The 13868-nt window shown below is 42.3% G+C and overlaps 1 protein-coding gene across 1 annotated transcript; it reads right to left on the minus strand.

The window, feature by feature from the left end:
* Positions 1-2357: 2357 nt before the first annotated feature.
* Positions 2358-4940, minus strand: LOC124688048. The gene is made up of 7 exons (XM_047221764.1): positions 4636-4940; positions 3930-4527; positions 3647-3766; positions 3488-3559; positions 3335-3400; positions 2808-2846; positions 2358-2710 (listed from the first exon to the last, which is right to left on the minus strand). Exons 1-7 carry the CDS (start codon positions 4938-4940, stop codon positions 2528-2530), a joined length of 1383 nt encoding a protein of 460 aa, XP_047077720.1. The 3' UTR covers positions 2358-2527.
* Positions 4941-13868: the final 8928 nt, after the last annotated feature.

A 13868-nucleotide genomic window follows, 5' to 3' on the forward strand; every position in this document is an offset into this window, starting at 1 on the left:
TCGTGGAGGTGAAAGCAAGAAAGTTGTTACTCTTGGGTTCTTGGAACCCTAGACGGATTCTAGGCCTTTGTGGCGTTTTGTTGGGAGCCTCCAATTAAGTTGTGGATGTGTGCCCCAATCTTTGTGTAAGGCCCGGTTTCCGCCTCGAAGGAAATCCCTTAGTGGAACCGTGACCTAGGCCTTTGTGGCGAGGGTCACCGGAGATTTAGGTGAGGCGCCTTCGTGGCGTTCGGTGTGTGTGGTGTGAGTACCGCATCTTGGGGTGAGGCCTTTGTGGCGTTGGTGTGCATCGAGCAACCACACCTCAAGGTGAGCCTCTTGTGGCGTTCGGGAGCACTAAGCAACCGCACCTCTCCACCGGACATTAGCACTCGCAAGAGTGTGAACTCCGGGATAAATCATCGTCTCCCGCGTGCCTCGGTTATCTCTATACCCGAGCTCTTTACTTATGCACTTTACCTTGTGATAGCCATCGTGCTTGAAGTTATATATATCTTGCTATCACATACTTGCTTGTATTGCTTAGCGAAGTTGTTGGTGCACATAGGTGAACCATAGTATATAGGCTTTGGGCTTGACAAAGTAAACGCTAGTTTTATTCCGCATTTGTTAAGCCCATCTCGTAAAAGTTTTAAATCGCCTATTCACCCCCCCCTCTAGGCGACATCCGTGTCCTTTCACATGTGCATATTCCAGAATTGACACCCCCCTTTCTATTAGATGTGTAGCTAGCCTAGTTAACAAACCATCATCTTGAGCCTTTTTTATGAAAACTGCTAAAATATCAACAACAATATATCAAAGAGAAGAGGGGAAAGGGGATCCCCTCCTCAAGCCTTGATGTGTTGAAAAATAGGATCCAATTTCTTCATTAACATTAATCCCTACCTTACCAGTGGTTACTGTTTTCATAACCAAATCCATCCATTGAGCTGGAAATCCTTTCACCTCCATAGATCGATACAAGAAATGCCATTTGACTTTATCAAAAGTTTCTAAAATCAATCTTAAAGAGGACCCTGACTTCTTTTTTTTGTGCACATCACCTCATGTAGGACACTCACCCCTTCCATTATATATCTACCCTTAATGAAAGATGTTTGGTTTAACATGATAATGTTCCAAATCACTTGAATAAGCCCGTTAACCAAAACTTTTGTTATGATTTTAAAATACACATTCAAGAGATAGATGGGCCTGTACTTTTGAATTATATCTGCATCTTTCCCTTTTGGCGCTAAAGTTATCACTCCATAATTCAATCTATGAATGTCCAGTTCCCCTTTATCGAAATCTGTTAACAAACCATAAAGGTCATGTTTAACTAGTTCCCAGTTTTTTTTAGTAAAACTCTGCATTAAAACCATCTGGACCAGCCGCTTTTGTTTGCTACCATTTCAAACACAACAGTTTTTAATTCCTCCATAGTAAAATCTTTTTTCAATAGTTCACAATCTTCATCACTAAGTCTCTCTATTCCAACATCATTGAAGTGTATATTAGTAACATATGGATTGCCAAAGAGTTTTTTTTATAGAAGTCAGTAATGTATCTATTGAGATTTTCATGACCTTCTATTATATCCTCATCCTGATTCAAACTAATAATCAAAGTTTTCCTCCTCCTCCCATTTGCTTTTGAGTAATAATATCTAGTGTTATTATCTCCCTCAATAAGTTATTTTTCTTTTGTCCTTTGTATCCATTTAATTTCCTCCTCTTTGATAATTATCCTCAGCTGGTCCTGGATTGCATTTTTGGTAACTCTATCTTCCTGTGTAAGGCCATATAGTTTCCCTTTCTTATCAATTTCATCCAACTGATAAGCAATGTCCCCCTGTAGTTCCTATATTCCCCTTCTATATTTAGATTCCATCCTTTCAAAGTTTTCCTCAAACATTCAAAACTTTTTTTCCATCTATATATTTTCCTTTCTCCAAGATATATTTTATTCCACACCCCACTCACTACATCTTTTAAGTCAGTCCTCATGAACCAACAATTTTCAAATCTAAAAATTGGTGGTATTCGAGATATATCCTGATTTGATTAATATAGGTTTGTGGTTAGACAATTCACTAGGTAGAGTTGATGCACACACCAATGAAAGTTTTCCTCCCATGATGGAGATACCAATAACCTACAACTATATATACTAGTAGACGAACTTGAAACATCTGCTGATATTAGTAGCTGGGAAGTCAGCACCTAATGTTGATTCAGACCATTTTTGCGGCAGAGCTGTCGTTACTCGTTACAGATCAACAAACTTAAAGTGCAAAGTAATTGAGCGAAAGAATTATAACCTACTCCCATCTATATTAAGTGTCGAGGCTTTAGTTTAAATTTGTTCTAAATTGAACTAAAGCCGTTACACTTATTATGGATTGGAGCACGAAATAAAAGTACCACAAGCAGGCTATCAGCTGGCGTAGTATATCCTACATAAGTTGAGTCGGATCAATCGCCTGTCGATCAAGCGGCAGAGCTACGGATCAGAAACTTTGCAGCTATCAGTTAGGCAGGCATCACCGGTACAGGCAGCCCCTGTACGCCGGCGTCCAGTAGTCCATCGCGTTGCCGTCCCGGTACACTTCTGGTGTCCACGAGACAGGGACCAAGCAAAGCCCTCTCTCCCTCAGGTCATGCTCTCCTTCTCCCTTGCTCGCCTCCGCATGAACTCCGCCCCATGGAATGTTGTTACAGTTAACCTGAAAAAGTGACACCAATAATGATTTACTATGCACAAATCAATCCCGATTACTTGTGTAAAAACTAAAAAGAACGGATCTTGCAGTAAGTTTGTACCTTGTTCCTGCTCGCGTTGGTGTACGGCTCACTTAGCAGCTGCAGAGAGTAAGAAAGTAGGAGAGGCAGGCCAATCAGCATAGCTCAACTCAAAAGGGCCACTCTCGATCTGCGATGGCGACATGTATGCGTGCACTGTCCCTATCTCATGTTTCTGGTAGTGTGCGAGACAGGACAAGTTGAGACATTCTTTATGTTGTTTCTCGGGTATATTTAAGCATGACTAGGAAGTCCACTTAGAAAAGGGAGCTCGACAAAGTCAATGTCAATGTGGAACCAGCTAAACAGTCATTGCGACGATTCATTGCATCTTGGACGGATCGTGTTTCGATCGTGCGTGTGCGTATACGTTTCTCCTCTGGAGTACACTTTCTTTTTACTACTAGGAATGTTAGCGCGGGGGGTATAGGAATCGTTTACTTTCTTGGAAGCTTTTGTGACTAGCTAGGTCAAAATATACAGACCATATGCATGCATGGATCGTTTAGAAGAATAGCATATGCAGGGATCATTTGCAATAGTGTTACCTGTACTTGCTCGTGCAGAAACTTGATGTACTTGATGGTTTCAAACAGCACCGATGCTGTATCCGTCTGCTCATATGTCCAATTTTAACAAGTTAGAGTATAATAAGTGTAGTTTCACTAGTCGACGTATGAACAAGTTCTTCGTGCGTGTACCTTCCCGAACGGCGAAACGATTTGCTGCAGTGCTGTGATCTTCTCCCCCAGCTTCACTTTAGGAAGCTGTTGCTGCATTTGGTAATTAATCCAATGATCAACTCAAACATGCTAATTGGATGGTTTGCTATCGAATATTGAACTTGGTTTTGCTGTTACCTTAGGAGGTGATGCTGCTTCCTGCTTGGATTTCTTGCCTGTGCTTTCGCGCCTTTCCTCGGATGATCGCTTCTTGCGATCACTCGCTGCCGCTCCACTGCCGCTGCTGCTACTCCTTGCCTGCAACAACCACACATGCCGCAACTCAAATTCACGTACAAATCACATATATATGCTGGTTTTTGAACGGTTGCCACTAATTAGCTGTACCACTACTTGTATATTATCGACCACTGTCATCAAATGACATGGATATGTATGTGCAATTGTGCATGCAACTTACCGGCACGATCTCCTGCTCTTTTCTGCTGCTATCAGACGACCTATCGGTGCATCTCATGTATGGCGGAGGCGGCACCGATGTCGGTTCCTTGGTTGATCTGTAGCCACCGAAGGAGCTGAAATCCGGGAGACTCCTGATGTTAAAAGGACTCGCAGCCTCCATTCCTCGGCCTTCTTGGCAAATCTTGTCCATTCCACCCAAGCCTGAATAGTCCAGGCTAGCGTGCACCCCAGCACTAGTGCGGGTACTTATTTGCTGAAGAAAGGAAGCCATGGGGTTCCCGTGGTCTTGCTGGTGGTGGTTGCTGCTTTCCTTCCTTTGATGGTGGCCGTCGACGTAGGATGGCATGCAGCTCAGCAAGTTCATCCCCTGGGCTTCGAGCGCAGCATTAGAACCGCTCCCCAAGAACAGCGGCGAGCCAGCGGCGACCTCGTACTTCATCGGAGAGATGTCGGAGCCTGCCTCGAACCGCGCCGTGAGGGAGGCTGGTGCTGTAGCATAACGGCCGGCGGGGACGTCCTCGAACATCTCCGGCGTCACGTTCTTCGACGCGAGCAGGTCCAGGAAGTTCTCCCTGTAGCTGGTGTTGTCGTTGCTTCTGAAGACACAAACTATAGTTAACTCCTGATGATCAAGGACACACATGCACGGCACATCAAGCATTCTCCTGGGAGTTCGTAGGGCATGCGTATAATTAAGTACTCACAGTTCGCCGTGGCTCCAGGCATGGCCGTGGACGTGCTCGCCAACCGGCAGGTGCATGTCTGCCACCGCCGGCGCCGAGTCGGCAGTGAAGGCCGGGCCGTCGAGAAGCGCCGCCGTAGTTCCAGCGTAGGGGTTCCAGGAGGGGGGAGGCTGCAAGGCCGCATGAGCCTGGTGATACTCCCACATGGTGGCGGCCGGCGAAGTGGTGGAGGAGGCGCACGCGGCGGAGTCCGGACGGTCGGTTGCGTCCTGCGGCTGCCGGGGCATGAAATACTGGATGTGCACCTCGCCTGCTTGTAGATGCATAGCCTGCGTGGATCGAACAAGGCGCAGTGGACCGAGTGGAGTGGACCAAAGGTTATGTGGGGGGCCTATTTGTAGTCGATCGTAGGCGTTTGGAATATTTTCCGGCGAGGTTTTTGAGGAGGATATACACACGTCAAGATGACGCAAGCATGCGGGAAGACATCATTGAGAATTTTGTCTCTTTTCTTTCTCTTAAATATTTAGTGCAATTGTATGCTGTGGAGTACCCCATGCTTTAAAAGTTTCAGATTATTATTAGATTGTTATGATATAGCTAGTGTGATTCCGTACTTTTAAGAACTGTTTATGCAAATCTTGGTGAAGCAAGGGCTAGCTACGTGTAGCTAGGCCGTTATATTATTCTACTTTTGAATTTTCGTGCAGCTCAGCTTCTTGAACAGTCTGAAGTGTTGCATTTCATATTAGCTCGCTAGAGCCTAGAGGCATTTCGCTTTATCTGGTCTCACCAACCCTTTTATTGTTTGACGACTAAACTAATACCGTTTGTCCACGAAAATAGTACCTTTTCGCCCTTAACTATTGTTAGAATTTTAGCTGGTCTCCCAACTGTAGCACACACTACTACATAGTAAATTGTCAAAAATATTTTTACAGTCAGCTCATGAAAAACCAACATCAAAAGCTGCAATCAAACCAGACAACTTTGCTCGAATTTCTTGCAATTGGCCGCCTAGGTTTATATTTTGCACTAAAGTATCATAGAGTAACCCTATCTCTCATCCTTCCCCTTGTTTCTCACATCCGCGTCCCGCAACACCCTTGTCCAGAACCCTAATCATACCACTCACTCATAGGGACCATCATCAGAGCCGCAACACCCAAAAGAGAGCCGCCATAACTTCGTTGGCCAGCGTCGTCACTGCCCTCACATGGCCAACAAAAGGGGAGGAAAATAAGCCAGATACTTAAGGTGAGAGTCCATGACCTCCTCGCCCAAGGTCACCGCCATCGTATTTGATCTCGTGCATACGCTCTCCATGCCTCTAAGGACGCGCGTAAATGAGTCGATCCAACACATACAACTAAGACCACCTCCTATCATGCCACATGTGATCGATGCTTCCACGACGTCCCCTCTATCACCTCACATGTGCTGCTCTTGACGCTGACCTAGAGCCACAAAGGCAGCCCCTCCTCGAAGGAAATCCATGTGCATCACCTTCTGCATCCATGACTAATGATTTTCAGGTCGTCGAAGTACTGCTTTTTGATTACATGTTCATGATAGCAAATGCCCGAAAATTTCTTACCGATGATACTATTGCTATTTAAGCGGGATAAGCGCGCCAAAGTCGCTAGAACAAAGTGGTGGAAGCTCAAGGGTGAGGCATCCCAGGCTTTCAGGGAGAGGGTTATTAAGGAGGGCCCTTGGGAGGAAGGAGGCGATGCAAACATGATGTGGACGAGTATGGCGACCTGCTTGCGGAAGGTCGCTGTAGAGGAGTTTGGGTTGACGAAGGGAAGTAGAAGGGAAGCTAAGGATACCTGGTGGTGGAACGATGAGGTCCAGAAGGTTATTAGGGAGAAAAAAGGATTGTTTCAGATGCCTATATCTGGACAGGAGTGCAGCTAACATGGAGAAGTACAAGGTGGCGAAGAAGGCTGCAAAGCGGGCGGTGAGTGAAGCAAGGGGTCGGGCGTATGAGGACCTCTACCAATGTTTAAACATGAAGGAAGGCGAAAGGGACATCTATAAGATGGCCAAGTTTAGGGAGAGGAAGACGAGGGATGTCAATGAAGTCAAATGCATCAAGGACGGAGATGATCAGCTTCTTGTGAAGGATGAGGCGATCAAGCGTAGATGGCGGGAGTACTTTGACAAACTTTACAATGGAGAGGCTGAGAGCTCTACCATTGAGCTAGACGACTCCTTTGATGATACCAGCATGTGCTTTGTGCGACGTATTCAGGAGTCTGAGGTTAAGGAGGCGTTAAGGAGGATGAAAGGCGGCAAGGCGATGGGTCCTGATGGTATCCCCATCGAGGCGTGGAGAGGCCTTGGAGACGTAGCGATAGTATGGCTAACTAAGCTTTTCAACCTCATTTTTCGGTCAAACAGATGCCCGAAGAATGGAGGCGGAGTATTTTAGTACCAATCTTCAAGAACAAGGGGGATGTTCAAAGTTGTACTAATTACCGTGGAATCAAGCTGATGAGCCATACTATGAAGCTATGGGAGAGAGTCATTGAGCACCGCTTAAGAAGGTTGACAAGCGTGACCAAAAATCAATTTGGTTTCATGCCTGGGAGGTCTACCATGGAAGCCATCTTATTGGTACGACGAGCTGATGGAGAGATACAGGGAGCAAAAGAAGGACCTTCATATGGTGTTCATTGATTTGGAGAAGGCCTACGATAAGATACCTCGGAATGTCATGTGGTGGGCCTTGGAGAAACACAAAGTCCCAATAAAGTACATTACCCTCATCAAGGATATGTATGATAATGTTGTGACAAGTGTTCGAACAAGCGATGGCTACACTGATGACTTTCCAATTAGAATAGGGCTACACCAAGGGTCAGCTTTGAGCCCTTATCTTTTTGATTTGGTGATGGATGAGGTCACAAGGGATATACAAGGAGACATCCCATGGTGTATGCTCTTTGCGGATGATGTGGTGCTAGTCGAGGATAGTCGAACGGGGGTTAATAGAAAGTTAGAGTTGTGGAGGCGAACTCTCGAATCGAAAGGTTTTAGGCTTAGTAGAACTAAAACTGAATACATGAGGTGCAGTTTCAATTCTACTAGGCACGAGGAGGGAGAGGTTAGCCTTGATGGGCAGGTGGTACCGGAGAGAGACACTTTTTGATATTTGGGGTCCATGTTGCAGAAGGATGGCGATATCGACGAAGATGTGGGCCACCGAATCAAGGCTGGTTGGATGAAGTGGCGCCAAGCTTCTGGCGTACTCTATGACAAGAGAGTGCCACAAAAGCTAAAAGGAAGGTTTTATAGGACAGTTATCCGACCTGCGATGTTGTATGGCACTGAGTGTTGGCCAACGAAGAGACGACATATCCAACAGTTAAGTGTAGCAGAGATGCACATGTTGAGATGGATATGTGGCCACACAAGAAAGGATCGGGTACGGAACGACGATATATGGGAGAGAGTTGGGGTAGCACCGATTGAAGAGAAGCTGGTCCAACATCGTCTCAGATGGTTTGGACATATCAACGGAGGCCTCCGGAAGCGCCAGTGCATAGCGGACGGATAAAGCGTGATGAGAATGTTAAGAGGGGTCGTGGTAGACCAAACTTGACACGGGAGGAGTCCGTTAAGAGAGATCTAAAGGTTTGGAATATCGACAAAGATTTAGCCATGGATAGGGGTGCGTGGAAGTTAGCTATCCACGTTCCGGAACCATGACTTGGCTTCGAGATCTTATTGGTTTCTACTCTAGCCTACCCCAACTTGTTTGGGACTGAAAGGCTTGGTTGTTGTTTGTTTGTTTGTTGTTGATACTATTGCTATTTAATTTAAAGTTCGTGACAACAATTCCACGAAAAAGTTCTAACATGCTTTGGTACTATTGCTATTATTTCCATGTGTAGGACAACATACCCCCTTAAATGTCTGACATGTTGTACTATTTATATTATTTTTCATGTTTTGGACAACAAGCCCCATAAAATACCTTAACATGTGTTGGTGCACTCAATATAATAGAAATTTTATTAGGGTTGTGGTTAGGTTTCAAGAGTTTGTTTTAATTACATTCGAACCAAACATTCAATCCTTAACAAAAATCCTTAGTATTCTCTGATAGAACTACTGAAGCCAACATTTTGGCGATGAAGTTAAACCTAAGGCCTACACTTCCCAACGAAGTTAATCCTAGCTAATACCAACATTTGTTTTTTTGTTGACAAACACGTTTAATTGGTTCCTTTCACTTCAAAAAAATGTGTGGGTTCTTACTACCTTAGATAGCATTGCAAATAACTCCCAATTTGGTCAATGATGATAAGCATTTCCTTTGTATTGATTGAGCGGTCCATGACGATAAGCATTTCCTTTGTTTATTAAGCATTTTGATTTTGCATGATGAGATGAAGGACTAAAAACACTTAACAAGCGCCATGTGGAATCATCCATTCAATTCAATTTTATTAAGAGTTGATTTATCTCTGAGACAAAGGCATACATGTTCTTCCTTATTTTTTGTACATTTTTACAAGAAGTCCATTTTCTCACTCAAATATATAATTGTTCATGACTTTTGGCTTGGCGATCAAGGACCAAGCTTGCCTTTTCTTAATTAGGGACCTTGATTTGCATGGTGTGATCAGGATTAACTAAACATTCTCAACAATATAAGACAATCAAGGATTTTGTATATATTATTAATTAAAAAGATTATATATGAAGCCTTATAGTTACTAACATTTATATGTGCGTACATTTTCTCAATGTTTTATCATGCGATCGCCGATTGTGTTGTCTTATGAGTTATGACTACCTGGAATTTCGCCTCTTGCATTAGTAAGATTTATTTTAAATAACAAGATGATCTAGTTTACTTAGCCATTTCCATCTTTATGGCAATTTTGGTAAAACTACACAAGAAACTCAAAGTCTGATGCAATGAATTTCATAAACTTGTACAATGGGTTGAATTGTCATTGGCACTGGTAGATTCTATCTATCCTAACCCCTTCATTGGAAGATAGAATCATGCTTCCACCATGCTATGTGAATTCTACATGTGGTGGAACCCAAGGGAGACACACGATGATGGTGCAATGAATAAATGGAGTTTACTTTTTATATACCAAAGCTTTGTAACATGAAATTGACATATTGATAACATAATTTATATATTGTGTCATGCATGTCTTGATGTTTGATTTGGGAATGGAATGAAATAATTTTATTTACTGAGGAGTGTGAGTGAAGCTTAAATAGAAAACCAAGTACAATCCAGATTCTAGATAAACCAATGGATATGTTGTAGTTGGTTCATGGAACAAGGTGTGATATAGTAGCCTAGGTGGCAAATGATAACTACTCCAGTGATCACCATACCATGGGGTTCTTGTTCCGACGTCTAAAATAAACTCTTATATATAGCTGTCTCTTTGCCTGACTGTGAAGACTCATGGGATCATGGGCTCCCCTACGCAGACGACACATGTATCTACACGTAATGTGCTTTTGGAGCTAGCCGCAGCAACCTATATAAAACTATGTAAAAAAATGCAGGCCAAACATTCACAAAAATATAGTTATTAAAGTATTATTTATCAATGTTCAAGAAATCGTTAATCTTAACTTATCGGTCAACCTTAAAATGAAGATTAATTGCTTATCGGCCGATTAATCGATTTTATCGGTCGCCTATTTATCGGATTAATTTTTTTTTAAATCCTAATTTTCAGCATTCTATAATATGATATGTAAAAATAATATTGGAGCATTGAGCAGAAGCATTACCTTGATTATTTGCATTTGAATCAACATAAATGGAAAATTTGAGCTAATGCACAGTTCTACAAGACCATACGACGAAAATATCGACTGCCATATCGAATTTCAGCGAAATTTCACTGACAATCGGCCGAAATATCGGTCAACAAAGTGAAAATCGGGCGAAATAGCAGCTCTCAAAATTGACCGAAATATCGGTGCCACGATAAATTAGCCGATATGCTGACATCTTATCGGTTACCACCCGATTCACGATAAATCGGCCGATAAATCAGTATCTCAGCCAATTTTTTGAACAATGTTATTTATAAAAAATGGTATTGATAAAATATATAATAATTCTAAAAAAATCTATATGTTTTAAGTTCCATATTTTTACAACTTTTTTCTAGTGATTTGTATCTAATTTTTCCTATATCTTCTATTCCTACTCACGTCCTTGTAAATCTTTATTTTAGCACAACAATTCGTAAATACTCCCTCCGATCCATAATACTTGTTGTGGTTTAAATTCAAATTAAAACTAGGACAAGTACTATGGATCAGAGGGAATATATTTTATTGTATTCCGAAATATTATTCTTATTATTTTCTAATCATAGGTTGTTTTTAAAAAAAAACTAGTTAAAAAAACTATGAAATATTTTATCCTGTTTTTGCCAACATTTCGTGTTGACTGGCCGGCAACATGTGCGAAATCACCGTCACATCATGGCAAAGCCACTTTGGATGAGGCAAATGACTAAATCGACCCAAGGGACCAAGAACTTCTTGTATTCAAGCTTAAGGACAAATTAGAATTTGACAAATGGATCATAGGGATCAGAATCATTCTTTTCGCTTTATTTAGTACCAGGTACTACTGACATATAACTAAAATAGAAGTTTATAGTGGTTTATAGATGCCTTTGAATAGCAGCGGTTTTAGGGGCACACATCAACTTCGTGAAGATTCCAAGAGGCACAAGCCAGTGAAGGGCTAGTTTGATCCAGAAATTGGAATAGAAGGTACAATTTGAATTCTAAGAGAAAGCAAGAATAAGGCTATCATAACCTGACAGCCTTTGTTCACCGCGACTATTGCCACATCATTAGACGATGGACGGTGCCTGGATGGTCCACGAAAGGTACTTTTTCAACGCTCTCACGGATGCAGGCTAATTTCCATCCAGGGGCACACATTTCCGAAGCACGCGGTTTCCTGCAACAAAAAAGCACCATCACAGCGTGCCATGGCATTGCAATATTTTGTCGTGATGAAAGGAGAGTCATGTCATCGAAGTATAACTCAGAAAATACCGCCGCAGTTAGCAGCAAGCACCAATAATGCAAAGCAAACCCTCGCTCTATGCTTCCCCAAAACCGTTGCATGCTCTGCACCAAACGATTCCTAGGAAGACAGATGCTGTTTTTACAAGAGCAAGAATACAAGATATGCCTTTGGGAGCGGGGAGATCTACACCATACAAGTTAGGTAAAAGGAGCCACGCTCGACTTGGAGGCGTCATATCACGTCACTTTGGAATTCGGCAGATATTCATCTCGTGCAGACCTTTTCCCCAACTTAGCTGTGTCCATGTCCGGTGATGTCTTTATCGTTGCCGAATGAAGCCATGGACATCGCAGGTCGGTGTTGAAGAGGAATATTCTCAGACAACGGTAAGCAGCAGTCACTCGCCTTGGCTGGCTTCCTGGTCTCGTTTGCACTTGAGTGGGTCAGAGTGGGAATCCATGGAGATGGAGGGCTAGCTAGCTATCAGCTGCAGCTTATCGATCTTCTTCTCCAGTTAGTTCCCTGCTCACGGCACCACCTTGTCTTGTTTCCTTTCCATGGCCTCTCTCGTTCGGTGAGGATTGGGGCAGGCAGTGCAGTGCCTCTTGGACTGGAAAGAGCTCGCCGTAGGGTTGGTGAGGGGCGGTGGTGGCGTCGGTAGTGGGCTGATGCGAGGTTTCATGGCTGCAATCTATTGCTTCCAGACCCTTTGAGTCATGTAAGGCGTGTGATGAATGGGAGGAAAGGCTGGAGCCTGCAATCTGAACACAGATTAAAATCAACAGCAGGTCAGCTGAAAAGAGAGGAACATGCATGCCAACAGCATACATGTTGTCTGCTTTCACTAAACCAGGATAAGGAGTTAAGGACCCATCTCTGGTTTGCGAGGTGCTTTAGTTTGAAATAAGTTGAGAGTTTTCAACTATGTAATTGGGAGGGACTGAGCTAGTACTACTCCTATATTTTATCATTTGCAATGTATAGAGCCATATATATTATCTACTCCCTTTGATCCTGTATCTAGACAAAGTTGAGTTAATTAATATGAATCGGATGGAGTACTAATATTTATAAATATATGCAGGTATCTGGGTCCTGCAACCCTTGTTTTTGTTGGGCCTCCCTTTGATCTAGTCTAGTATAAAGGTAATTCTTTTCTTAATGAGGCAGTTAGTCTGCATATTTTGAGTGGAGATTTGGTGAACATGGGCATTAGTGATCTCCGTTAAAAAAAATCAAAAACCATAGTTTTGAGTTTCAAAAAAATCCGCATATAGTCCATGATGTATCCCACAAACGTGCAAAATATCAATTCTAAATATTTTATATTCTAAGTTACACAAAAGCACAAAATAAAAAGAATTTCGGTTTGAGATTTTGCATTATTATGAGATGTATCACTGGCAAAAACAATCTGAAAATAAAAAATATATTTTCAGATTTTTTTTGGTAACATCAAAAATACCTTTTAGTTTTGTTTAAAATGGCGAGAGCACTAGAGCCCAGGAGCAAAATGTACTTTCTGGCATATTTCCATCAAGAGAAAGTAGGTTTGCCGTCTACAACATCCCACTGGACCAGCGAGATTCCATTGATGTTTCAACCGAAGTGCCATCTCAAATAGAGAATTGCCACAAAATATCAGAACAATTCATCTAGCGCAAACATTGAGCAGTTAATAGTTTGAGAAATAATGATTCTTGTATAGTCTATCTATTATATACTAAAAGCAAAATACGGATGTTTAAAATAGAGATACCACATTAATCCACATCATCTCAATTGTCTCAATGGTTAGATCTAAATTTTGTGGCTAAGATTTAATGAAAGAATATTAATAACGTAACCGTCCAAGTTCCGGTTGACACGTGAGCCGTAGCTGGCTAAGTATATTTGGAAAAGGAAATGCAACAAAACAAAACAGTCCAGATAAAAAAGAAAAAAGAGATTCGCTACCAAGCCAGGTTGGTAGGATCGGAATAGAGGAGTCCGTTCAGAAATAAAGACGTGATGCACTAGCTTAGTTCTTTGACGGAATAGAGGAGTCCGTTCAGAAAAACATGACTGCTTTTTGCTCAGAAAAAAAAAGATCCGTCAAAGAAAAAAAATCCGATGCAATAGCTTAGTTATCAAGGACCTTAAATTGTGATTTTGGACAGGATGATTTTCTACGATTTTAAGTTCTAGGCCTGAATTTATTTTT

This window comes from Lolium rigidum, chromosome 2 (assembly GCF_022539505.1).
Source record: "Lolium rigidum isolate FL_2022 chromosome 2, APGP_CSIRO_Lrig_0.1, whole genome shotgun sequence".
Lineage (NCBI taxonomy): Eukaryota > Viridiplantae > Streptophyta > Magnoliopsida > Poales > Poaceae > Lolium > Lolium rigidum.

Bases quoted from the DNA above. Each gene is read 5' to 3' on its own strand.
- LOC124688048 (XM_047221764.1), bottom strand. From the start codon at position 4,940: ATGCATCTACAAGCAGGCGAGGTGCACATCCAGTATTTCATGCCCCGG. The intron at 2,847-3,334 runs GTAACACTATTG...TACTCTCTGCAG, and splicing joins TTCTGCACGAGCAAGTACAG to CTGCTAAGTGAGCCGTACAC. The intron at 2,711-2,807 runs GTACAAACTTAC...TCACTTTTTCAG, and splicing joins CCAACGCGAGCAGGAACAAG to GTTAACTGTAACAACATTCC.